The sequence below is a fragment of the Aythya ferina genome (genome assembly GCF_964211825.1).
Source record: "Aythya ferina genome assembly, chromosome: 4".
Taxonomy (NCBI): domain Eukaryota; kingdom Metazoa; phylum Chordata; class Aves; order Anseriformes; family Anatidae; genus Aythya; species Aythya ferina.
The window spans coordinates 2,628,519-2,656,330 of record NC_140300.1 but is presented as its reverse complement, the minus strand read 5'-3'; the positions used below and the strand labels follow the sequence as shown (position 1 = coordinate 2,656,330).

At 37.3% G+C, this 27,812-nt stretch overlaps 1 protein-coding gene across 1 annotated transcript in view; it reads right to left on the bottom strand.

Moving 5' to 3' along the window:
- Positions 1–247: 247 nt before the first annotated feature.
- DNAAF9 (dynein axonemal assembly factor 9) overlaps positions 248–27,812 on the bottom strand; it is a 72,168-nt gene continuing 44,603 nt past the window's right edge. Inside the window, exons 23-37 of the mRNA XM_084519018.1 lie at positions 24,512–24,600; positions 24,185–24,283; positions 23,797–23,914; positions 22,383–22,471; positions 20,911–21,069; positions 18,408–18,533; positions 16,519–16,556; positions 11,308–11,443; positions 10,867–10,953; positions 9,623–9,729; positions 8,848–8,922; positions 8,486–8,688; positions 6,801–6,866; positions 6,062–6,155; positions 248–4,533 (exon numbers count right to left, since the gene is read on the bottom strand). Of these exons, the coding sequence (XP_084375144.1) occupies positions 4,421–4,533; positions 6,062–6,155; positions 6,801–6,866; positions 8,486–8,688; positions 8,848–8,922; positions 9,623–9,729; positions 10,867–10,953; positions 11,308–11,443; positions 16,519–16,556; positions 18,408–18,533; positions 20,911–21,069; positions 22,383–22,471; positions 23,797–23,914; positions 24,185–24,283; positions 24,512–24,600 (1,599 nt within the window). The 3' untranslated portion in view covers positions 248–4,420. The remainder of the gene's footprint in view (positions 4,534–6,061; positions 6,156–6,800; positions 6,867–8,485; positions 8,689–8,847; positions 8,923–9,622; positions 9,730–10,866; positions 10,954–11,307; positions 11,444–16,518; positions 16,557–18,407; positions 18,534–20,910; positions 21,070–22,382; positions 22,472–23,796; positions 23,915–24,184; positions 24,284–24,511; positions 24,601–27,812) is intronic.

Genomic DNA, 27,812 nt, shown 5'->3' with positions numbered 1-27,812 from the left:
CAACTGCTTTTAAATTTTACCCCATTAAAATTCCATGTAAGAACATCTAAAGATAAAATAGCAGCTTAGGAAAAAAAAAAAAAACACAACAATTTCTTTAAATCTTTCGATTTTAGTTTAAATATGAACCAGTCACCTTTCTGATCTTCTGCATTTCTCTTCTCAGAAAACTAATTACTTTGAAAGGAAACTTCAATGATTAAAAATTCAAGCTTAATGAGCTTATTAAAGAAGTCAAAGACAGACAGCAGATGGAGACGGTTTATTGGTTCTTTCCATCACATCTGAGTTACAAGTGTAAAAGTCACACAAACTGCAGGTATAAACATGTAAAACAATACAAAAATAAATGGAAAGGTAATTTTATATTTATTGAATCAAGTTGTGTAATAAATACAATAGGCAAAAAGCTTCAATCACACGATTCAGTTTAACTGAAGTTACAGTAGTGTTTGTAAATACAAGTTTTTAACTTAAAATTGCAAATATTAAAGCATTGAGAACTAGTATAAAAGTGAATTTTGGCACATTGTAAAGTGAGAAGTGTTACATTAGTATCTAACGTGTGTGAAAATGAAGCAATTTCTCACTAGCTTTCTGAGGTACATTTTTAAACAATCTAAAATTAGATCAAGGATGCAGTTCTAACAACTCACAGTTCACAATTCACTATACTAGTTACGTTTTTTTTTCCCTTTTAAGAATACCAAAGTATTCCCGAGCTTAAATCTGTGCAAATTCAGAAAAGTTTCAATTAAAAAATAATAATAAAAAAACTTATTAGGGAACTTCATGCAACTTAAATGCTCCCTGCAATCAGTCCTTAATTGCAAAGTGTAAAATCGGACTAAGACCAAATTGCACAGCTTACCATAAAATACTCCGAGATTGCAGCGCAGTCCAAGTTGCAAGTGTTCCTCTCTTAAGTTTATCACATTTTTCTCCCTATAACTTCAGTAACTTCTGATCACACTCATTCTCCACGAGGGGAAAATAAAAAAACACCACAACCTGCTACCATGAGGGTCAGCAAAGCACGTAAACCCCTTGAGGACTCTCAGCATTTCTTCCCAATTTCAGAAATGCCTGGACACAAAGTTACTGTTACCAATTGTCAAAATACAGTAAAACATAATGGAACAGCGTAATGGCACTTTTTTTGTATCCAAACATTTGTGGTTTAGAAATGGTGCTTTTTTTATTTTTAATTATTATTACAGTAGCTAAAAAATTTTCAAAACTAGATCTTTAATTCAATCCTTACCTCGTCTTCAAAACAGCGAGGAAAGCAGCTTGCCCTACAGATGGGGTTTGACACAGTATAAATCTCTCTGACCAGAGTACAAAAGTTACGCTCTTCTAAAGAAAAAAAAAAAGTGCTGCTGACTGTTAGAAGTAACTCCAAAAGAATCAGCAACTGCTATCAAACTATCAGCAGCATCAGGCATTTATACGTTTTAGTCCTCAAAGAGTTTTCTTTTAACAGTTTAACCATTTGTGCTAATATTCTCCGCTAGGTTAATTTTAAGTCCTTTCACCAAAACCGTTTTTTTTTTTTTTCCTTTAAAAAAAGAGGGTGCAAGCAATACAACCCACGATGGCCGTTTATGCTACGCTTCGTGCATAAAAGGCATCGTCTGCAAGGCACTACTATGTTTAAAGGATACCATTGTCACAGTTTCACTATTTCAGTAATTTTTCAGTTTTAAAGTCACAGTTAAAAACTAAAAAAAAAAAATTGAGGTAATCAAATCATTTCAATACCAAAATAGATTAATTGAAATAGTACCAGTATGGTGAAAGGTCTTCAAAATACACAGCTATTACCATATAGCATGCAGTACAGTATATAAGTATACTAGGCCTTTGTTCGGAGCTCTTCTGATGCAGTTTTTAGAGAACACCTCAATTTGCACAGCAGCACGCCAATTGGATACGCTTATTTCCTTTTTTATTTTTGTTCATGAGGCACTGCGTTTGGGATTGCAAGCTGCTACACCAGCCCCAGCTGAATTAGCCCCATCAACAGCTGTTTCCAAGAGCTGCACAAATTGGAGTTCTTAAAAAGAGTTCAGCAGAGCAAAATCAGCTACAGTATCTTCATCTATCGTTCAATTGCACTTAACTACACTGTTACTGACTTGCAAGCTGAGACAAAGCATCAAGGGACTGCCCGTCGGCTCTGCAAAAATGGTGTTTCTCCTGCCATCACGTTGTCACACCGCTATCCTAGAAATATGGCTTTGCAGATTAGATTAACTTGTACTGCGAAGGAGCACGCGGGGTTTACACTAAGTTTATTGGCAAAGAACTGCAACTTGGTAAGGATTTCTTAATGCCCCTTTTCTTGCAGTGTTACCTCCAGAATTCTGCACTCTGATAATCCTGGTCTGGTATCTATAGATTCATGCAGCCAACTGTACTTAGCTTGTAAACACCTGCTTGCCCCCCAAATCCACTGCTAGCTACATTTTCTCTACCAGGCACTACAGTATATTAAGACTAAAGTATAGCCATGCATAGATAAACTCACGAGCCTTATCATGATGCTCTATACCTGTAATAAGGGTTACCCCGAAAAGCCTAGACACACAAACTAACCGCTGGCTTTTAATGAAATTGAACAGGATACAAGTAGTTTATAAAGTCTCGTGGTGTGCAAAAAAAAAGTTCAGACAGTTTTTTTTAAATCTAGTAGGAAAGCTATTAACGAAACCTTATCAACACCTATATCCCAGTCTGCAGCACCTGGAATTCCACATCTGTGCTGCGTCACCATCGCAGCGCAGGCACCGAGCCAGCTAGTAGCAACACGAACTGAAACTCTACCTACAAGGCGTTGCAGTTTTTGACAGCCTTACTGAAGTTTCAGCCATTTCAGAGTCCAAAGGTAAAAAATATCTTTCTTAAATAAGGCGTAAAATGGTATGTAGCCTTAGGTTTCACGGCAGGATTTAAATCTCATTTTCCTCCCACAAAAAGAGACTGAGTGGACACGTTATGTGCTTTAAGTATGCTCTAAGAAATAATTCATTCGATTTCTTACTGCATCGTATACATCTCACCAAAAAGGAAGGCAGCAGTTGTATTAAAAGACTGAACTATTCCTAAAGCAAAGGAATATGAAAATCAAAATCCCTCTTGGACTTTTTTCACCTGACTAAGTTCTGAACACATAGCATGCTACAATAATCTGCTTACTCAATAAGCCTTCAATAATTTTGTTTAAGTAGCTGCTGGGGTACCACGTAATCCTTCAGTCAGTGATCTATGATGTCTCACTTAAAATTGCACTGAATTAAGTTACAGGACAAATTGCCCAAATCCCTATTACAGTATCATTTAATAACTGTAAAGGTTTTGGTGCAAGTAATTAAAACCTAGTGCATCAGTTTAGTGAGATGTTACTGGGTGCAAATTTTTCTGAAAGTTTCCCAAACAACTTCTTTCCTATTACAAGTTCACCTTTTGATATTTTTTTACCTTTGGAAGTGAGTCTTTTTCACAAAGAGCAATTCTTTTTAGCTAAAGAATCCTGGCTTTTCATACTCTTCCCTGTTTCTTGCTCTGCTTAGTTTTTACTACTGAAGTAAGAATCCTTCAGAGATAATCCTTTAAAGAATCACAAGTTACAGATTCTAGAAAATATGACCTGAATTGCTATAACACCACTGGGAAGAGAGATATCTCCACCTCTCATTTCACCCTGAAATGCATAAATGTCTTTTTCTTTAAAATGTCAAAACTTTGACCGCAGATTCAAACTGTGCAGAGGTTTGAGACACGCTGTCCCCTCAGAAAAAGAGCAGAGGTTTATGTATTCCCCCATTTCTCGCTTTAGGAACACCCTTACAGCAGCAGGATCAGGTACTCTTCAGAGTTCTTGAAGCGTTCCCCCATTTCTCGCTTTGGGAACACCCTAACAGCAGAGGCGTTAGGCACTCTTCAGAGCTTTTGGGACATTCCCCCATTTCTCGCTTTAGGAACATCCCCCAGTCCCACAAGCTGAAGTATACCACTGCTCTTTTATGCTTCTGTGCAACACGTTTCAGGGGACATCAAGAGACCGGAATTGTTTGACCATCCGCACAATGGACCAAATCCATGCTTGCGTTTTGACCTGCTAGGAAAGAACACCTTTCCAGCTTTTCTTCTTTTAACAAAATTTCCACTGCTAGCCAGAGATTCCAGGTGACACTTTTTACAGTCTGGAATTAAGGTGAAGTGGAAGCAAACCTGACAATACAAACAACTAAGCAGTTACCATATTAAAAATGCCAACCTTACAGGAATGATCTCTTAGTTTTAAAAGGAGTGCTGAAAACTGACATTTCACTTAATTTTCTAGTTAACCAGCAAGGACAACAGCATTTTTGGTTACTGACAGTAGGTAGCTCAGAAATCCACAGAATACATGTGCTTATGTCTTCTGCTCAAAGAGATCATGATACTCTTGTTCTTCTAATTCTCTGTTGTACTTCTCTATTTCCCGGTTGGCTTCTTCCAAGTAATCGTTCATGAATTGGTCCATTACTGATTTTGAAAAGCTAAGGAAAAAAACTTTTGTGCAGATAACATTCGTTACAAAAAGAACAAACAGGTCTGAAGGATCTGCCAGTTCAGGAACACTTACTGAAAGCAGAAATTCACAGATTCATAGAAATTCATAGAAATTCAATGTGTTACCTTCTGAGATTGTGAGTTGGACCCAACCACAGCTAGTTTTTATTACTGGGGAATAAAAGAGCTTCCCATAAGGAAGAATGTAAGAACAATAAAACTACAGCAGGTTTGCGGATATTTATAGCTATTTTGGTAAGTGCAAGTCTGAAAACATTTACTTGCCCAACACAAAACAGCCAGAAGTACCTGCACAGACATCTTTGACTTCCAAACACCAGGATTCTGATGGTCTAGTGAAGAGCAGAGTTGAAGTTCACTGTTACCCTATTTCCTGCCACTGTACTGTAACTAGGAGTTTACCCAGCAGCCAGAAGCCTGCTGGTTTAAAATTAACGTTGTCCCATAGAGCAGTGAAAATCTGTTCTTACTCCAGAACAGAACACACTCCAATTTTTGTTAAGTAAAAAGCAAATTGAGGATATCAAACCAAATTTAAAATTTCAGTGATAAAACAAAAGCAAAAAACAATAGAAAGGTATGGAAAGGAGTAAACTGGATCATTAGCATTACTCTGGCATTTATGCCAGAGACAAAAACACATTCAGGTTTAAGTAATGTATATATTTGTATAAAATCAATATGGTTCTGGAAAGAAAACTAGAGGGATGTGTTGGTCCTAGCTCACTTTTGTAATTGATACTAAACAAGACCAGTAAGGACAGAGCATTTACGAACAAATACATAGCACAATTAGATGAGTAAATCATTTTGCTTGCTCAGCTGACGGAGTTATAAAATAAGGTTTTAGTTAAATAAGTTTAAAAAGCAGTTACAAAAACTGCACCTCCACTACTTCTGGACACTGTTCACATTTCTACTTCGCATCAAATACGTTTGTGGTTTTTTCTTTTTTATCATACTGAGTTACAAAATGAGAGCAATCATTTAACTTGAGCTGCACCACAAAGATAGACAACAGAAAGAAGTATACCGTAGCAAAACAAACCGACCCTGACTGCTTTTATTTCAGTGTGCACGCACATGCATTCACACTAAATTACATCCATTTGGAAATTTTATCAGTCATAACCAAGAATTAGGCAACATTATATAACTATTGGGTTTGAAAAATATTTCTTTGACAAGCTGTGGTCTGTAAATTGTTCTTCGCATTAGATCATGTACAGCGATTTTAGGATTGTTTTGTTGGTTCTACACCACTTCTTAGATCATACCTCCGAAAAATTGTTTTAATAGTAAGCTTTAAATGGCAAGTAACCACAAAAAGATTCAAGCAACAAAAGTTTTCACTTCATATTACTACCTGACAATCAAACTGTCTCTTTAGTGTATCATCTGCTTTGACAGTATACATTTCAGATCTGCATAGCCTGTAGCCTACTCAATCCTGCACCAAAAAATGCATTTCAAAGGATACATGGATGGTAATCCATTTTGTCACCAAAAAAATTCACAAATTGAGTCCCATTGTAAAAATAACCAGCTGGAAGCGGATCCAAATGGCGTTTTACCTAAATTAAGAAAGGATATATACCACACAATAAGCATTTACAATGCAAAATTGCTTAGACACAGTCCTAACAAGCTTAAACAAATACAAAAAAAAAAAGAAAAAACACCTTCAGCAGGCAGGAATTTATGGCACGTGGCTAAAAAGGAGCACTCCAAAAAGGCAGTATGACCAATCTACTTATGACAAAGATCTATACAGACTAAGGGAGTTATGTACAGCAACACTCAAAGGCACAAAAAACTTAGTACCCCAACTTTTACAACCCACAGCCAGTTGATTGGGGCACGATTAAACAGTTGGGATCCTAGTCTGTAAATGACAACCTGCACAGTACAGAGCAAGGAGAAAAGATGGGGAAAGATGACCATTAAACCAACCAAAATAGCATGCATGGTCAACATCTCCCGCTTTTCAAAGCTCACTTAACATCCCAATATAAATGCCTACACAACACCAAGATTTATGTCGTAAATTCCTCCTGGACAGCCTTGGTTGTGTTTTGAGTATATGAAGAGACAGTTAAATGTTATAATTTAGTGCTCAGCACACTTGTCATGGCAGATATGGTAAGTGCTCTATCATACAAATGGATATTTAAGAAAATTAGCTAAAATTTTCTTTGCTATTAATAGTTTCTACTTACGTGAATGTTTTTTATTTCCTGAAGGGTTAGCATTCCCCTGGTCTTCAGGGCTTTCCTCTGAGGTTTCTGTAGAAAGAATTAGAGCCCAGTTATGTATCTACTGAGTGACGATGTGCCATTACAGTCTAGTTATGTTAAAAAAATACATACAGAGAAGTTCTTCCTTGGAAATGTGGAAAAAGACAGTGAAATTACGCTCACATGCTACCATGCTCAAGCCCAGCAAAGAAGTAAACCTTTTAGAAGCATATATTTTAAACATTCATTTCTAGACTGACTGATTGTATTATACTACATCACTCACAAATGTGTGCTGAAAACATAAGTACAAACTACGTGATCTTACATAAGGCACCACTAGAGATGACAAATTCTAGAAGTATTTTAAACAATGCAATTTAAATACAACTCTAATGCAAAAAAAAAAAAAGGCACATGAACAGAAAAACCACCTAGTTTTTAGTCTGAAAGGTTTTATACTTCATTTCTTTCATGAAATTAGCCATGACCAGAGAGACTTAAGGAAGACTACTTGCAGTCCTGACCTGGTCAAAGAAGAAACTTCACATTTGAGATACACAATTTCAAGTTGCAAGTTTTCATAAAATTAAAATAGTGTTCCTTATCATAAAATTAAACTATTCTTTATCATAAAATTAAAATAGTATTCTGTATAGTGCTTTCTTACATGCAAAAAGCATTTGTCTCCATATACTACCCAACTTGCACAACTTAACACAGAGATGAAAACTTGAAGATCCTTACAAACAACTCCAACACTCATCTGCACATAAATTATTTACCTTTCTACACAATTTGGTAGAGACACTATGCAAATTCTAAGCCATAAAAAAGTAATTATAAGCATCTCCAATTAACTAATATTCCAAAATGGGCATCATAAAAGGGCAGAGTTGGAACCATAGGCTCAGAATCCAACCGAAGTGCCAAAATAAATAACTTGTATGGCTCAACAGTTCCTGTCCAAGTGTATTTCTGAATCACAACCCCAAGAGCCTGGCAAAACTGCTGGTATTATTTTGATGTGTAGAAGAAAATCAGCTTGTCCCACACTCCTGGTCAGGCTGTGCCAGTCTTTGTGTTAAGTTAGCAAGGCACAACAGCTGCAGGACGTGCCTTCTAGACTTCTTATGGGCATACTCTGTTCCCTACCTCTGCTGCATGTGTATGCTAACCATGCAGGAATATATGAAGTCTTACACAGCTGTACGCTTGACAAATTAAGCATAAAAAATGAAAAAGCTATACCCTCCATTTCAGTTGGTTACTCTCAAGTAGGTTTAATTTAGTGAATCAAAACAAGTTTTCAGCATTATAGCATTCAGGTACTTCAAGAAGATTTATTTCATACTACATTTTAGCTTCGGGCAATCACATCTCAGCTTAATCATCTTGTGTTTATTCTGGACATATTCCATTTGCCCCAGTGCTCAATCCAAAGCAGATTAATCCATGAATATGCTGTAGCAGGTATTAAAACAATACACATTTACAAGCTGTTAGTCCTCTGTTTGAAATACATTTACATTCTGGAATGCTAATACCTTGGTAGAAGAGAAAGGAGATTAACAAAAAATGTTTCATCACAATACTCCTATTTCTCCTCTTGTTGTTAGGAAATGCCAAACAGATCACGCTAAATAGAAGCAAACACGTCCACAAACCTGTTTTGCAGTTTCTCTGAGCCAATCTTTTATATCCTCTTCCTTAAGAGAGCAGCCAATGAACACAAGGAAGCACTCCTGTTGACTGCTGCAATCTCTGCTATCGTTTCTTGCATCAGGAGGAGTTGGCCCCTCCTGAACAGGCACAAGGCTTAGTGAGTTAGACGATGTGTTGTGACAGACTTCAATCAGTTTATCAGAATCTAACAAGGAGAAGACAGAAGAAAAGAATGTCTTGATAATTGCTAATCTAATTTAACACCAACACAACGGTGTAGACAGACTACAGTACGTAAAAATTAAGTTTTCAAATACCACACACAACACAAGCACAAGGAACTGCAGAAGCGTTTTCCTCTTACCTGAAAACTTAACTTTGCCCATGATGTGATAAATGTTTCCAGAAAAAGGACTTGGCTTGAGCAATGACTTGATTGCTGTTTGAAATGGAAGACATACAACATTATCTCACTTATTTTTCTTCTCCTTGGTGTAGCTTCTCATCAGACCTACGCTACAGGTCTCTAATCCACATCCTAGTGCTTTGGGGGGGAAAAAGCTGCAGTGTCCCCCGTAGCTCCCACTACAAAACATTTCTATACGCTCTCATTTCTTCTCTAGGGGTTAGGTGGGAAGTAACACGTGCTTGGCATACTGAACGCTTACACTGTGTGTGGCAAGTAAAATGGTGCTCCTTAACATTGTTTTGCTATGGAAAGAAGGAAAGGCATGATTATAGATCTACTCTAGCAGCCTGACACACAGTTGAGCCTATTTTCTAGTAACTACAAGGAATTGTTTGGCATTGATAGTAAAAGGTGATGCTCGCTTACAAACTGTGTCTCAACACTAGTAAATAAAATTAAACCAAAAAGCAAACATATGAAGATAGCTGTCTCGGCTTCTAGAAACTCTAACTGAAATGAGATTTTCATCTGAACACAATCATAGGTCAGTTTTCCAGAGCAGATTCTAAAGGTCATTTACTGTACTTTGAGGAAGGAAAGCTGAATTTTCAATTAAATGTTTACTTCAACAGTAATTAAAGAACTGTGCTACGTCAGTGTCTTCCTTCCCTTCTGTTCCTCAGCCTTTTACACCTGGATTTAAATCAAGTGAGTCAAAGTTCATTTGTACCTTTACATTTGGTCACAAATCGTGTTTTTTCTAGAGGACGATTAAACCACACACAGATCTGAACCATTGGAGGAAACACAGACCCAGCTCCATATTTGCCTTCATACCTTAAGGCAAAAAACAAACACACACTTTCAACAAAGAGAACACACACACTTGCACTTTTCATCTAACAGACTTCTTAAAAAGAACATCCATTATTTCACTACAGGTAAGCTTTCCTCACAGGAAGAAAACCACGAAGCTTTTTTTCCCCCTCTACGAAGAAATTCATGAAAGTGCAATATTAAAGTCTGAGGTTGTTCAAAGAGCTTGGGATTCATTTTGATGTTCTTCCTGCTTCTAGGCTTTTTTTTTTTCCCTATACACTATCTACTTACTATACTTGCATACTACCAAATGCAGTAACTGCTGTCCAAAAGTTTTAAATACTGTTGTTTTTTGTTTTTTTTCTCTCTTCCTTCAGCACCATGCACATTTGCCAACAACCCTGACACTCCAAGCTTTGTGCCAATTTATTTTAGGAGCCTTACTCGTAACCCAATTTCGAGTTAAAATTCCAACCAAAAACTACACATGCATATTGCAGGGCACTGCAGATAAATCATGCTTCCAACACTATAAATCTAAGTAGGAAACAGCCAGCCAGGACTTATAATGGCTGTCAGGTTTACATTTTCTGCCAAATAGGTACAGCAACACAGATAACTGCAACAAGACATGCAAAGCACCCTGAGCAATGAAAAATATCACCCAGTATTAAAGGAAAAGCTTGGTACCACTTATTATTGGGGCCCTTAGCCTCTGCCAAGACTGTCAGTAAGACTGCTGATTCTTTTTTATGAATAATTGTTCTGCTAATAGCTAGACTGACATAGCAAGTTCATTCCAGTAAGGCTGAATAGCTGTCAGAATGAAATTACTCTCATCATTATTGACCTCACCCATCCCAATCCTTCCCAGCTTATTCCCAGAGGGTTCTTTTCTATTCTTCTGAAAAGCAACAGTAATCTTGCCATTGATTTAAATGGGGTCCAGAAAGGATCCTTTTCCCCTTAAAAGGAAAGCAGTTGTGTATCTACTACGAATACTCATCAGCTCTCTTTCAAAAATGATTTACAAAGCTATTGCCTGTTCCAAATGAGTAGTCTGGAAAAAAAAAATCTAAATTAAGTTAGTAAGACTTTTTAATCTTCAAGTTAATTAGAAAAATAGTTTTAATGTTTCTCAGTCTAGATACTTGCCAGCCAGGATACATTAAATATCGAGCTCTCATCATCTGAGGATTTGAGAAACTGCCTTCTGAGAGAATTAATTCAATATCCTCGTTCCTACAGAGAGATAAAAAATGAAGATTTTTAATTTATGGCCTCAATAAAATGGCCGCTATCTGTAAGCTGCTTAAATAAAACAGAATGTGTTAGCTACGGTAAAATTAGAGTATTCCCCAGTATCCCCTCAGTATGACACTAACAGTAATCAAATTCTTCAAACAAGAACTTACATATCCTAGTCCCTACTTTTGACCAAAAATGTAAAGGTAAGATGCCTTTCACATGAGAGGCAATTAAGAAAAACAAGTATCTCCTGTTTATATGGTATTCTCTTGTTTTGCTCTGGTAATTTCCAAATGCATGTGCCCCATGCACCAAAAGTGACAAATACGGGATGGCGACGAACATTACCTAGTCACAACTCCATTTTCTGCCAAGATGAACGAAACAGCAGGATTTGCCGCTCGGATGAGGCTCTGCAGTTGCATAAGGAGTGGATGCTTCTGCTCCGTAGCGTGACTTGTGAAGATCACATTACTCACCAGTCCTGCGTAAGAAAAACAGAGGATAGTTTACAGACGTCAGGTATGCAACAATAACTAATGAATAATTAAGTGATTTAACAGCTGTTCTTATTTTGCCCCTACCTCACTGCATTAAAGGTATTAAGGAGAAAAAAAAAGCAGAGTCTTTCTTCTCTTTCCTGCCCAACAAAAACCCAGAAGCCCATCTAACTTCAGATATGAACAACCACACAAAACCATTAACTATTTTGCAGCAGCCGGCTCAGAAGCCCATTTTATCACAACCTGTAGACGTGCAGGAACAGTAGCTCCTGAAGGAGGCAACCGTTTTCAGACACTGATATGACTCAAGGGGGAAGAGGCAGGCTGTTACACTCTGGGGGTTCTTATGTTTCAGTGAAAACAATCTTACAAAAAAAAAAAAAAAAACAGAACAATATGATCCTACCAGTATAACACTAGTCACTGAAGATGACTTGACTAACGATGAAGTCCTGCTTTGCCAGAACACAGCTACACCAGGTCAAGATATTTTTCTTTTTTATTAGACAGATGGTGTAACAGAAGTAATTTAGAATCAATTAATCAAAAGAATCAACTAATCAAAAAGAATTAAATTATGCTAGAAGCAGTTTGAGAAGGGACAGTTTAATAAAAAATTACTGAATTTTCCAAGAGGCTTTAAATACTGATGTGTAAGAAGATAGGTTAAACATCTTGATTAAAAAAAAAAAAATCAGTGTTTTATACCCTGACAGTTGTTACTTTCAAAATACAAGACAAGGGTTGGGTTTCAAAATTAAAGCAAAAAATAAAGGCAAGCCCTGAAATGGTTTTCAGACAGCAAGTCTGAATCCACAGGCCAGCAAAAAAAGAAGTAACGAAAAAATGATGTGCCGTACATATATATTTGTCTTGAGCAGTAATGCAGCAACCATCACACTTGTCAAGCCTTGGGCATTGGAGAAGATCTTTAAGGAAAAATTGCCAGGTGAGGTACTGGATTATCATCCAGTTAATTTGAGCATTAGCGGATCTCCACTTGCCAATTGTATCAAGGTGGTACCACAGCAGAAGGAATTACAGCCCAGTTCCTCAGCAAAAAGAAATGATGCTTTTTCAGGTCTCCCTAGGATACCAGTGCTGTCCACAACACAGGAGGAATGCTGTTTCTCTGCTCAAGGTGTGCAGCTTATTTCAGATCCTGCATCTACAGGTACGGTGCAGGACAACAGTAAACTCTTGGCTATCCATGAGCAACTGAGCCAGGACAGTCCACCCCATCCCCACCACTATTTAAAGAGGAATATATAATGAACTTCTCAGCATCATCTGCTGCCTGAAGTTATTCCTGAGCTTTACAGAGGTCTTTAGAGTACACTCATCCCAGCAGAGGCTTCCTTACATTAAATGGATGTATCTATGCCAAGTGTTCTGGGTTCCTTTACACCATATGATCCCACTCTGTTACAGGCATCACTGACCCTTTCAAGAGAGGATTTTAATAACCTGTGCAAATTCCCATCATTATTTTGTTTCTTAATCCCCCACAGATGTTTCCAGTCCAGTTTCAGAAACACCTATATTTATGCAATATGCAGTTGTTCTCTCCACTAAGTGTCCTCTTTCAGGAGCAAGAAGCATGCTTAGGAATTTAAAAGTTGCATGAGTTCTTGAAAGTATTATGTAGATCATACAATTAAGATAGAAATGTCTGAATAAGCTAATCAACAACCACCACACTGTGGGTATGCTAAATGTAGTGTGCTTTTTTTTCCTATTAATATCCCCAAACTTAGTATTGATTTAAAAGTCAAGTTTAATCAAAAACGTTGTTATAATTTCTGCAAAGCTAGCACAGAACAATAAATAGGCTGTACAATACAAATGCTGTGTAGAATACATTAGTTAGAATTGCTGTGCCTTGGAGAGAACAGGTAATTGTCAAGGGCTAAGCTGGCAGAGCCTGAAGTTGAGAAGAAAAAGACTCAAGGAATAAGATCCCGAGCAAATGAGAAACCAAAGCATCTTGTCTCATCCTCCTCGCCCATGCTGTTTCTCCATCACTCCCCGCTTCCTTTGCGCTTGTCTAAGGGGAACAGCTTTCAGGCACTATCTGTCATTCTCGCTGTAAACTCCCACGCAACCTTGCAAGAAACAAAAGGCTGTGGAACCTGCAGGCTTCGGCTCGGCACACACCTATGCAAAAGTTTTGTAGGTGCCAGCATCCCACAGAAATTGGCCCCATGTTAGCTGGCTACAGTCCACAGAACTGAATTGACAGACAGGTGGTGTAATCCAGACGAAAAATAGCTGTTTGAGAGCTGGAAGATGCCCACACAGCTTTAGTAACTAATAATTTGGACTTCTCTGTTTGAATTGTCACTGCTATCTCTGTACCTGGTGCTTTTTTAAGATGACCTAGTTTCGTTGAATTCTCTATCTGTGCACCCATCTACAAAAAAATCTTTGCAGCCTGGGGAATAGCACGTTGGAGAGAAACAACAAAGAAGCAGGGACAGATTAAAACCATACAAAAATAACACGTCCCTTTCACTTACCAGTGTACAATGGGTATATTTAACAACAGTGATGTCTTCATCTGTAAGACAACTTCATATATACCACGAGATGTCAACGTGCCCCTAGACTAGCGAGGTGTCATCTCAGAGCTTCTGTGCAAGAGGCACATTTGCAAGTAGACAAAAGTAAACTACAGTGCACAGATGGTAGCAGTTATCTTTTGGAAAAGTTTGAACAAGCACGCAAGGGAGAGAAAAAAGAACTGCTAATGCTGCTGACAAATGACTCTGCTCAAGGCTTTATCAGTTCTCTGGGATTCTCATCCATTTTTGCTAGTCTTGTGGCTTTCCAAGCAGAGCGTGTCACTCACATAAAGTGATATCATGTTGAGAACATGCATAGGTACCCTGTCAGAACTGAACAGACCCAGAAAACTGCACAAAAAGCTAACCTCACTTCCAAAATTTCTGCAAGATAATTATGAGGATGAGGTAGAAGGTAGATACCCAAAGCTCTTATTAATCCTTAAGCACCTGTACCCATGGACTTCTTGACTTTGCACTTACACAACGCCCAGTACAAAATGTTGGCCCACAGACACTGCAGTAACACAATATTGGGGTGCACAAGAATAAAAAATGGGACAAATCTCCCTCCAAGTGAATGCCTCATTAAATATTGCTACTGCTTCAGTTCTTCAACAGGCAGAAGTGGATTCCCTGGGCTGTATAAAGCTGCATTTTTCATTCCCTCTGGCTCTTCCCACCTGCTCTGCAGTGACAGGCACATAGGATGGTTGGTGCTAAACTGCCCCAAAGCATTTGGACTTCTACATCCTATAAAAGCCTTCATTTTTTTGGACAAGGTGGTGGTGGGGAATAAAAAGGCTTTGTACATTACAGGCCAGTTTACATTTCTTCCACTATGCATGTGATACACTTGCCTGGAAAGTTTGGAAGTGTACTACCACTCAGTTCAAAGTGTAGTTTTGCTCCTAAAACTTTTAAACAACTTTTAAAACAGCCTCTATTCACGTGAACCCATTTGCTTTACATGAACAGACCTCTGGGCTATCTGATGTCACAGTCTGTATCTGGGAACTAGATTACAAAACCTTGCAACATGCAGAAATAATTTGCTGCCAGAACATTCTTCTAACCCCAACATTTGTTCTTCCTTCAGCGTTTGGACCATAGGAAGAGCAGCTATCCTTGTCCTATGCATTTTCTAGTTACTCTTCAAACCATGACATGTTCTTACCCTGTCATGTCTCCATACATACACTTTTAAAATTGCTATAAAAGCAAAAGGCAATTGGTATTTTGGTACCTTCTTAACATTCTCCTGCTCCTTTCAAAGAGGAATTGGGCTTTAATCATACCAGTTATTTACTGGTCAGTTCACCAGTGTTTTCCAAATGGGAACAAAACACTGATTTATATAATAGCACCTACAAACTTTCCAGCCCGTTTATGACTTAAATTTCAGGAGTTTAATTCTTTTGGGCTCTCTTCATACACAAATAATAATTCAGGCAGCAAAACGGAGCACTAGACTCTAAATAGTCATAAGAAGAGAGTGCAGCATCCTACTTTGACAACAGTGTTTAACAAAACAAACCAAAATTTACAGTCCTGCAGTTCACTTGAGAAGACATGAGTATAAGATCAGGAAGTCATGTCACAGTAACTGTGGTCTGACAGTGACATAAAGAAATCCCCACCATCATTGGCCTAACCAACTTTAGGTTGAGCTCATGGTCTTCCTAAAATAAGGATTATCTGACTGGAGATGTATGTTCTTACACACACACACCAACCACATTTACTGTTTATTATATCATGAAACAGCTGGACAACTGTTGAAAACTATAAAGGTGCTACCGCTGAAGGATTTTGCTACTGAAACTTAAATTACTTATTTGATGGTAGGTCAGGAAAGATGGTAACCCACCGACACTAACAGCTGCTCTACTCTGACAAGGAAGACAATGCAGTAAATGATTCATTTCAGAGTGAGGACATAAAATTGAATACACAGCTCAGAACCAGCAGACAAGCATTCGCAAAAAAGTGGTCACATGAAACGTGCAAGGATCCTCCAATGCTGCAGGAAGAACTGGATATGGGAAACAGGCTAACTAGCTCATCTTTTCCTTTCTAAAATAGAAGAAATTGAAGGAGAGCTCCATTTACTCATATTTCCCCAAAGAAAGGATGGGAGGGATGAGGAAACATAGCTCTCCTATCAAATGCAAACCATTTGGCAACTCGATTAGCAACACTGCACAAGTTAGAGCAGCTTAAGGTAAACAGCTTAATTCCTGGCTGTCTGAATCCCATCCTCCAGGTGATGACAGTCAGAATGCATCAAGCTATAGATTCTTACATTTTCTCCATGCACCTATGTTTTTTAATAACATAGGCAGAGAGAAATTGTCTGTTCTACAAGGAAGAGTCTTACCTCCAAAAGTTTATCATGACCTTTGACTATATGCATTTACAGTCTAGTTATTTGGCCACATGGCTCAGCTACTTGTTCTGTATAGCATACAGTCAAGAAAAATGACACGTACCTTGTGAGCACTGGTCCAAAAACTTGGGAAAAAGAAGCCTAGAATAGAAGAAAAAAGTTTCTATATTAATAATTGGTATTATTTATACAGGTCCCTTCAATTAAAATGTTTCCATTCATTTAGACACCGACCGCCAGAGTCCTGCTTTCCAACCCATTTTCACATAACTGGAACATCTCTAGAGGTTATGATTTTGAAGAGTTCTTCCCCAAAATTTAGTTTTCTAGGGTTTCTATTCCTTCTGAATTCTTTATGGAAAGACACTATGTACATAATGCTTTCTGAACATCACTTTGCATGTCCTATTGTGTCAGACAAGCAACAATAATTTTTTATGAGCTTTATCAGACACACATAAAAAGCTCCATACAAAAGACAAAATCTTATCTGTTCACATTCAGCTACCTATCCCTTGTCCTGCCCTGCTGTTAAGTACTAGGAAGAGCTTCACCCTAGCACATGAAAAAGCTAGATCTCCACAGCAATAAACTTTCTGGGATGGGAAAAGGTTTTGCTTTTCTTGACTGAAAATGTTGCAAGACAAACATCAAAATCACTCAACACTCAGTGAAACTGCCAAAGTTTCCCAACTGAAAGATTTGTCATTGGCTGTACACGGCTACTTTGTAAGCTCTTATCAGAAGAAACTTCAAAGTGAGACAGAAATAATCTACAGCATCAGCTAAGCCTCTTCCTTCAATTGCTACTGCAATTCAGTAGACCAACAATGTTAGGCAAAGGATTGCAGGCTACTGCTGCTATAAATACTACTCAGCGCCATGACCAGTTATACATGAAGTTTGGGAAAAAAAATATGCACCTACGGGAGGAATTTGTCTTTACTATAGTTATGGCAAGAAGTTTAAACAGCACTCCAGCATCAATTCACCAGTATTTTCTGTCGTCTATTTATTTACAATCTTGGCTACAGAGACCAAAAGCAGCGGCAAGGGAGCATCTACTATTGACTAGTACAAAGCACAAGTTATTGGTTCATGTTCCAAAAACAGCCAGTACGTTTAAGGAATCTTTTTATAAAATGATTGGGCAGTTCACCTCTGAACTCTGATGCACAGAGTTTTTAAACAAAAATAGCAGTAACACTAAGAACTGAAGATTTGAACTGCTTTGACTTATTTTTATCAAATCAGCAGCAAGGCACAGTTGCAAAATATATAGATTACAGTTTACCGATAGTCTATGAAATTAAATGAGTTCTATTCCACGTTTGTTGAAGTGTGGAACACAAACGTATACAGCAACTATACCACACTACTTCATAATGTTAGTGTTATAAATACTAACTTATGTTATTGACTTGGCTTTGCTATCATTTCCTCCCCGGCCTGCCTCTGCAGTAACCCAGGATATCAGATTTTAATACTTGCAATGCTTTTGCTTCCGTGCTTTGTCTTTGATTTGGGACAGCTTCCCGTAAATTCCAAACTTTAAATATGGAAACTCTTTGTTTAACACCACAAAGTGTTGATATAATCAATAATCCAAATCGAGATGCACGTCCCAATACTCAGCCACATTTAACAAATCGTGAAGAATGACTGAAGAAACCTCCAACAGGCCAACTGTCCAGTTTTCACAAAACACCTATCCAGAGTATACATAATTTTAGTAAGCTAATGCTTCATTCTTCTACAAAATAAGCTTTACTAATATTATATGTAACTAATTATATACCCATTGGAAACCAAGTTTCATTATAAACCAAACAACACTTAAAAACTTCATCCAAGACTGACTACCTAGCAATTTTGTGAGATTTAAGACAGTTCAATGGCATTTACCTACCGCATAGCCCAAGTTATCATAAAAGTGATCTCAAATATATACATAATCTATTTTCAGACTACTAAAAACGTTTTCAAGTATACCTATGCTCTATATAGCAACTCAGTGGCTCTACACAAGTGTTAACTGCTCCAATGATGAAAGAAGACTTCACATCTGGGTCAGGATGAGTTTGTAGAGCTTGTACAACATCAATCACATCAGTGTATCTGTAAGAAAACAAAATGAAAGAAGGCTTCAGAGAAACAGTAACACCTTTCAACATGTAGTAAGAAAAAGATCAATTACTTGCAAGGTTAATGTTCTAAAAAAGCCTGCAAAGATAGTTATAAAGCATTTCAAAACTTTGCAATTGAAACGATTATGCAAACTGAGTTAAGTGAGTAACACTAGAAATACACTAATGCCAGCTTCAGAGAAAAACCTGTACAAACTTCACACTGAACAACTTTAAACTTGACTTTCTGGAGGCCCAAAATTGTATAGTGGAAATAGATGCACCCTATGCTTTCTGTAGAACATTTTAGCGTTGTCTGACTCAAGTGAAAAAGAAATATTAAAAAATAACATGCGCTTTTACCAGCATTCCCAATTTAAGCGTGCTATTATAATTAACAAGTTCATTTTTGAATCATTACTCTTGACATTGCTGTATTGCACTTCTGTAGGATAGCAAAATTTACATGAACTGGAGCTTATTTCTCGCTAAGTGACAATCTCTCTCAAAACTGTATTGAGAATTATCACATTAATTGATTATAACATAGGAATTATACTTGTTAAAGTTGTCTAAATACCACTCAACTGCTCAGAAAAGAATGGAAAAGCTATAATCAACTATTCTTGAAGCTAATGCTGCTACCAGAGTGTCAGTTATTTTGCACATCACTGGACACTATAGCTACTGACTTCATGAAAAGTATCTCACTCAAGTGGAAAAAAAAAAAAAACAACTCTGTTTATCAGTAAGAGAAGAGACTATAGTGAAGAAAACGCCATGTACACATCCTTTGCAAAACAGATGAATGGTTGGTAGCCTGGGAACTAAAACCAGTCAGGTTAGAGTAGTACTTTGCTCAAGCTAGTTGTGGTACCTGCTAACGTCTCATACAGAAACAGAGTGGGCAAATATGCCTCAGTCTTCACCTTCATTTGAAGAAGACAACTGGCATTTATCAAAAATGTTTTAATCCGTCGTACTTAAATATTTCCTGTCGTGTCAAGTGAATGGCATGTTTTAGACAGCTTGCTTTAAGTTTAGGGAGCCATTCTTCTGAAGCACAAACACTGAGGGCATACCACGAGGATGCTGTGCAAAAACTGCACAAAAATGTATGTTAAATCACATGCATGCAACTGTCTTCACATCTTTTATCAAGTAGAACTTTGAAAATTCATGTTGTTTTTTTGTAGCTAAAACTTTCGAAGAATTAAAGCAAGGACTACTGGAAATGCAAAGAGAAAGAAAAACACACCAAGATGCTAAATACGTGGGGAAAAACCGCAAAGATCAACTCTTACGCTTACTGTAGCATGCTCATTCTGTTTAGCTTAGGCTTTTAAGTTTCTATTTGGAGAAAAAAACATTGCAAACTGAATGGGCCATTTACTTCTGAAAACTATAAATCTATTAATATAGTGATTGCCTAGCATTTGCTGATCTTTCAGAAGTTTAAAGGCTGTAAGAACTTCAGAGATATAGCTACAGTCTATGCCATACCATATCACACTTCCATTCTATTCTGAAGCTCCAGAAATTAAAAGTCAAAGTGTCCTCAGTCATCTAATACCTTAAACACAATAGATCTTCCTCTAAAAAAAAAAAAAAACAAAAACAAAAAACCAGGAAGGTGTTCCACCCCCACTTTCCATTAAATAATTTCAATATTTTTCCAACCTTTCAAGGAAGATAATACATGAAAGGTAAAATATGAATCATCATAGAATTACAGGACAGCTTAGGTTGGAAGGGGCCAATCAAGTTAGCTAAGCCTATTCTGCAGTGATTTGTGTATTTATTGTATATTTTATTGCTTTGTTCAATGCAAAACATAGGTCTGTTGTGAAAAAGTGGCAGTAATACGTGTACCATCAGGGACAACAACATGCAAGCTTACCACTGAAGTGCAAGTCTGCAGGAGATAGGAGAATATGAAAATGAAGAAGATACTCATGAATATGAACCAGGCTTTGAAGGACAATTACCTCTCTATCTAGGTTGTCTGGGGAAGCGTGTATAGAGGGGAAACAGCTGTTCCAATAAAATTCTATAGACAGCAGTCTAAGTTACAGCTGGAAAGGGCAAGGAAACTGTGATTTTGGCCTCTCAAAAGCAACCTCCTAAACTGAGGAGGCAGACCAAATTCCTTGGACACTTTTTTTTTTTTTAAGAGTAGCAAGCAATAAAATTAATAGGTAGCAGGAAAGTTGATTTTAGTATGTACATAAAATAGACTTAACAGAGAACCACACTTTAGCACAGAAACTTGACTGCTTCAGAGTGACAAGAAGTTTAAAAATGCCTTGGAAACACGAGGAACAGAAAATCCCCTATTCCATTCAACAGTTCAGAGTTGTAACATTTACCCTTGCAAGACCACTAAGAGCCGCTTGTTCTTTCTAGCATAAGTGGACTGACGGACGCTGTGGTTTTGCTGAGCCTCCAGGACACTGGAGAGATAACGCTGGAAGTGTGCTGCACTGAAACATTCAGGACTATCCATAGTCTGCCGATAAACTATCCACCTACAACAGAACACAAGGCAAAAAGTTAGAATTATTATGTAATAGAACACTATTTACTTCTTGTTTTGAACCAGCGACCAAACCCAACAATGACAAGCCCAAAGACTCCACATTTCTCATACCACGTGGGAGAGAGAAATTTACTTGGCTTTCTATCATTTCAGCATAAGCACATTCCTCAGACTACTGCCAAAAGGGCTTGTGTTTTTTTGTTGCTTTTTTTTTTTCTTTTAATAAAACAATGCTCAACAGCTTCTTCAAAGCAGCACATCATATGAGTAATTCTAATCTTTGTTGGTGATGCAGTAAACAAAACTCAGATTCATATAATTTAAGACTGGGCATGAAACTGTTTCACTGCAAAAATAAAAGTAATGATGACATGTGTGGGAAAACGTAATGTTCTATAACACTACATCTCATTCAAAAACCACCTTACATTTGCCCTGAAGAGAGCCACTAAGATATTCCAAATCAACTTGCCAATATCAAGACATCAAGTTAAAAAATAATACAACAGAACAGTCCAGAACCTTACTAAGATTAAACTCTAAGGTGTCTGGCTGTAAGATTTGAAAGACTAAGAATTTTGATTTTCTCAGAACAAAGAGCTGTATCAACACACACAATAATAAATTCCTACAGTGGATTTATCTTATTGCCATTCAATACGTGTCCTGAATATATCTCCTGCAACTGTAGAATAGAAACTAGATCAGACTTTAAAATATTGTAGTAAGGACCATTAGTACAGTGTTTTCCCCAAGAAGAAAAATGTATTTTAGACTCACTACCACACAAGTTAATAAATGGAAACTGTTCAACTGTTTCCTTCAAGTTTTGACAAGACCTTTCCCATGCTTAATCAAAGATTCACTTGGCCCTTCTAAAATTATTCTCAACTGTCTGTAGCATGAGTGGTAGTTCCAGACTTGTCATAGCTCTGTAATGATACCTCTGGTATTTTTAATATGGAATATCAAGAAGAAATCTTTTTTTCTTCTCTGAATGTCTAGTATTTAAGATCAAATATGCCTGGCATAACAAAGTTAACTGAAATACCTGAAATAATAGAACTGTGCTCATTTAATGCCCCATGGGAAACAGACCCTATGCTGTGCTATGTAGGATTATTTGAAGTGCCTCATAATATTTACTCAATGTATTCTTATAATACATCTGACTACAAATCAGAAATCGGGATCCTTTTTTTAAAGTATAACATCTGTTTTTTTTATTTCCTTCATGTTGAGTAGTTCTTTGATTGTATGTAAGACCACTGCTTTGGACTGTAAAACCAGAACTATACAAACCTTCCATGCTCCTTGTTAAAAGTTACAAGAAAAGCACACAGATCACTGCTGCGACATCCTGGAAGACCCGTTATAATGGTGATAACAACCTAAAACACAAGAAACAGAAGGGGACAACTTAAAAAACTAGAAGAAATGAGTTAGCGCTGCACACAAGGTTTAGCACTGCACATGAGGCTCTCTATCTCCATAAAACCTTAAGTCTAAACAGTTTCTGATACTAAGCCCAGTGTGTTATATCCAAAATTTATTACAGATTTAAGCAAAAGGTGCATGCAGCTTTGGGTAGGGTTGGGAGGAGGCTGCACAGTAACAGCTCGAACATGCCAATAGCTTTTCTGCACAAAGCACCCCTGTTGCCATTATGCATATTCTCTGTGGCGCTGAAAGAGAAAGAGAAATTATGTCACACTGGTAACCACCACACACACTGTGTATCATCCTATCGCTAAGGGACAATTTACCTCTTCCAGTTTCTACCTGGAGTATAGCTGAAGATAGCCATCTGCAGGTTATTTGTATCCTATCCTCAAAATCTCTTTTGGATGCTAACAGACAATGAGTAGGCATAGTAATACAGATAGATAAGTAACTCAAAAAAAAATCAAAGTTTGCATGTTTTATATAAACTAGTATAACATTATAGAATTTATTTATTTATTTATTTTTAAAGACATTTAAGTGAAGCTTAAAATAAGATTTAAAAACACTAAGGGTTTACTAATTAATACTTAGGTGTCAGTACAGTGTCTGAAATAGATCCTAGGAAATAAGACTGCCACCATATTGCAATACTTGAAGAGAAAGACCATATTTCTGCTGCTTTGTTTTTCTTGCTTATAGCAGCCTTCAAATGCTGGAAACTTCCAAGGAAATTATTTCTCTGAAAATGCTATTTAAAGCACCCCTTAAGTTTGATGATTGTTGTTGCCCCTATAAAGAACAGAGTGTTCTACAGATAATATCAGCAAATGTTAAATATCATGTGCTACCTCCATGCTATTTAAAGGTCTTATGTTGCAGAGAACAATTCGGTTAAATTATTCAGAAATTCATAAAAACAAACTACTGCTTCAGGGCTAAACTGTCTGGACATTAGAGAAAACTGCTCAGTTGTGAAGATCTACAGTTCGTTTTCCGTCCCTGTTTCACCAGACTGAAGGTCCACTGGCACTTCCAAAAGATTGTTTAAACACAAAATTAAGTAACGTAAACAGGAAAACAAGACAGAGCAATTTATTCTAAGAAACAGACTTGAAACATGTTCAGTATGAACTGGAGCAGGAGGCATAGCTAAACACACACCATGCTGCGTGTCAGTATTGCATTACCTGCAATGGAGCCAGTAACAGCCAGAATATTTGGTAAACACTCCGTGCTAGGGATAGGAAGTATTGTTGCACTGCTCTCTTACCTTATCACTTTCTGCTTTGCTATCAGGAATGATTTCTGACTGTTGCAGTAAAACAGGAAGATGTGCTCTCATTATTGGCTCGCGACTCACGCTGCTGACAGTAAAATGCTGCACAAACCTTTCAAAAAAAAAAAATAAAAGTTATGTTTTTAAAAATAAAGGACCAAGACTTCATTCATATAAATAGCTGGGAAATTACTAAAATAAAATTGTTTAAAAGGTCAAACAGAGGCTTCCTAGCAAGGAAATAATTCATCTCAGAGTAAAAATACCTAGTGTGAACACACTTATTTAATAAGCAATTTTTAGATGATGATTACATACAACAAAATATTTTTGTACCATTTCTGTCAAACCTAATCCCTTGGAAATAAAAATAATTTCTCACCTCTCTAGTTCTGGGAGGGCAGCGGATATTTTCAGTTCACTGCATCTTTCCCCAGAAGGAAAAGACAAATAATTAAATAGCTTCTGAACACTGGAATGTCTGAAAAGAAGCAAAAAAAAATCAATTTGTTAGTTGAAACAAAAAGCCTAGAAGTTTTCCTTCTTTAAGCCAGATGTCTACATAGCCAGCACAAAAAAAAAAAAAGGGAGCGTTGCACTAAGAACACAGCAATTCCTTTTCAAATCATTATCAAAAACTGAGTCTCAGCATTTTTCTAATGGTAGCACACAGTTAACATGGAATTGCACTTAAGCAGCATGAACTTACAGTCTCTTTTGTGCCACTGACAGGAATTCTTCTTGGACAACTCTTAAACATAATCCTGAGTTTCTCTGGTTTTGCCACGAAGAGAAAACCTGGAACAAACCAGACCTGCTCGTAAATGTCATTATTTTGCAAAATTTGTTTTTTGAATTTAAGAATGACTTTTATTCACTTAAACATACATTCATCTTAGCCAGTCATTAAAGTAATACTTCACAATACTAGTTTTGCTGAAAATATTCAAAATGTGGAAGAATTCTCCACAGAGAATTCTTCACAGAGCAGTTCCTGCTCTACAACTCCTCCAAGTATTGTTGTAGTTTTTATTAGGTAATATTGCAACAATCACATTTTTAGAAATTTAAGAAAAATTCTGGTTCTATGCAAGAGAAAAAGGAGGCATTCGCTTCTCCGGGGAACAACATTTGGCTCACATCCTGCTGCTCTAGCCAAGTCCCATTAATATGAATGGCATTCTGAACCTAGAAATCAGATTCAGATGAATCACAGTCATTTCAGTGTTCAGTATTTCCCTTCTTTTAGTAAGTAAAGGCAACAGCCATTGTCATTTTTCACAATTATTTTCTGCAAGACAAAACAACCGAGGAGGGACAAGACTGCTTTCCATTAACAAATCGGCATCCTAAATGCAAGGGTACTGAGATAAAAAAAACATCAAAATAAAATAAACTTTTGATATTAACAAAGACAGCATTGCTCATGTAGAATGAACCACACAACCAAACAAATAACCACTTCAAAACTAAGGAAAATGCCTACAAGGGATGGAAAGAAGGACTGGTAAACACAAAAAAAAATTACTTAGAAGTCAAAGTGCTAGGGATAAAGCAAAAACATAGGTCAGACTGAGACAGAACTTGAAAAGGAAAATCAACAAAACTGGGAAGTGTCCTTTTTGTATGACTTCAAGGAAAAAAAAAAAAAAAAGAAAAAAGATGCTCTCTGTATGTCCCAAAATCTAATCAAAGCCACCTCAACTTTCAATTACAGTGGAGATGTGAAAGGCACTGCCCTGTCTTTGCAAGATCTTCAAACCAGATTCTATTCCTGTGTGCTCAAGATCTTGCAATCGACATTGCAGTTACAAAAAATTTGATACACTCAGATCTGGAGGGATGGGTAATTGCCACTTCCTATTTCAAGGAATCTTGAAATAATTAAGTCATAGTTCCAGCGAGTCTGCTAAGTGAGGTATCATGGCATATGACTGGAGAAGACTAAAACTACTGTCTGTAATTATTTCAATCTTTGCAGCTACAGGTCTGTAAAGCAACTGCTAAGTCTATACAACTTCAGCGTTATGCTGAGTTTTAGATAAAATTTTGGAGGAAAACAATAAATACCTGTAGTTACCAACAAAATAAAATGCCTGACTGGAATGGCTTACACAGCAAGAAACACTTGGTCTTATGGCTAGTCTTTATTTACGTGATAATAGCTCCTAGACAAACGACATGGTTCATCTGCTTGAATGTGAGCAAAGCAGCTGGTATGGTGCCAGCCAGATGAGAAACTGCAACTCAGCTGCTTAGTGAATGCTCCAAAATGTCATCCGTAAGGGATTTTGCAAGAGCTGAAGGGAATTGACAGCATTGTGTGGAAATTAAGTTGGGAGACAGTTGCACAGCACTATATCTTACAAGAAAATCTAACAAAAAAGAACGGAACAAAGTGAAAAATATGAAGAAGGTAAGAATAAACACAAACACTTCTGGAATCAGATGGAAAGTCAGTGGGTATCAGAAGGGAAGGACCTGAAGATGTTTCTCAAAAAAAAAAATAAAAAAAAAATAACACCAAGATCTGTTAATTCAAGGCAGCAGGGCAAAGCAAAGGCAAATAAAGGATAACTAAACTTTTTCTGAAGATAATTGTTACTGCATCTATAAGAAACAAATACCCTCATATATAATACTGCACACAGTATTGGATATCTGTAGCCAAAAACAAAAGAACTATTATAATGATCAGAGGAAAAGAGCACATTTTATAATAATAGACTAAAAAGGATCTGGTTTTTGTTTATCAGACTAAGTACGCCAGAAAGGATAGGTCTGAAATCTCTGAACAGCTCAAGCATTTCCATTGGGAAAACAAAACACAAGCAGGTATAAAAGTAGACCTAATAAAATAGGCTAGAAATTCAAGAGCAAAATAATCACAGCCACTCAAAATAGTTGAACAGTGGGAGGACTCTAAACACTTAAGATAAAAGGAGAAATTGTATGGGATCATTAATGCTACCAGTGGGGACTGTACTCACTGAGCTAGGTGGTCTTTTCCAGTCCTGGGCTACTATCACATACTAAAACCCTTGCAAAGTCCTAAAATCTCCAGGCTCATTTCCTCAAAAGTGCTATTGTTATAAAGTTTCGCTTATTAAAAGCCTCTGCATTACAACACACGAAGCCAATCTACTCAGAGAATAATACAATGCCATATGGGATACTTAAAGACTGAAACAAAACTTCCCTAAGGATCACGATCCAAATGTGTCTAACCACAAAAAAAAACACAATGGAACCTCTGCCACTGCATACAATTGCTGCAGCCAATTATACACCAGTACTACGTTTAAAATGCAACTACTAGAAAACAAGCTTTTAGAGCAATCGCTGACTTCAGAATACAAAATGAAAGCACATGGTGACCATTAAACATAACAAGCAACACAATCACTACGAATACACACATGACAAAGTTTCTCACACATGCAAGTTCCTAAGATCAGAAGCAATCATGCTCCTAGGAAGGACTACAGGGAACTGCTATCGGTCACATAAAAAAGAAAGTTTCTAGAGGAAAAAGTCTCTGGAGGTCTCCAGACCAATCTTCTGCTCCTAGCAGGACTACTGCTGGCAGTACAGATCAGATTTGCAAAATGGATTTGTCCAGCCAAGTTTTCAAGATCTTCAGAAGTGGAGACTAAGTTTCTGGGTGGCCTGCTCCAGTGCTGAACCAACCAACCTCTTGCTGAAAATCACCCTCCTAACATCCAGTTAGTTTCAACATACTTCCTAACCTGTTGCTCCCTCAGAACTAATTGCTTCTTCTCCTTTCCAAACCATGCTGGTGCACTGAGATACAGGAAAAGGTTTTGCTTGTGAAGAATGAGGCAAGAAAGACCTCATACTTCAAACTTTTCAGAACCTACTTATCAGATGCCAAGCTTCAGCAGCTGATCTAACATAAGAAGGAATATATATATATATTTTAAAACAAATATAATTAGTTTACACAGACATTAACATTTACCCTTGCCTCTCATCTGAAACACAAAGAG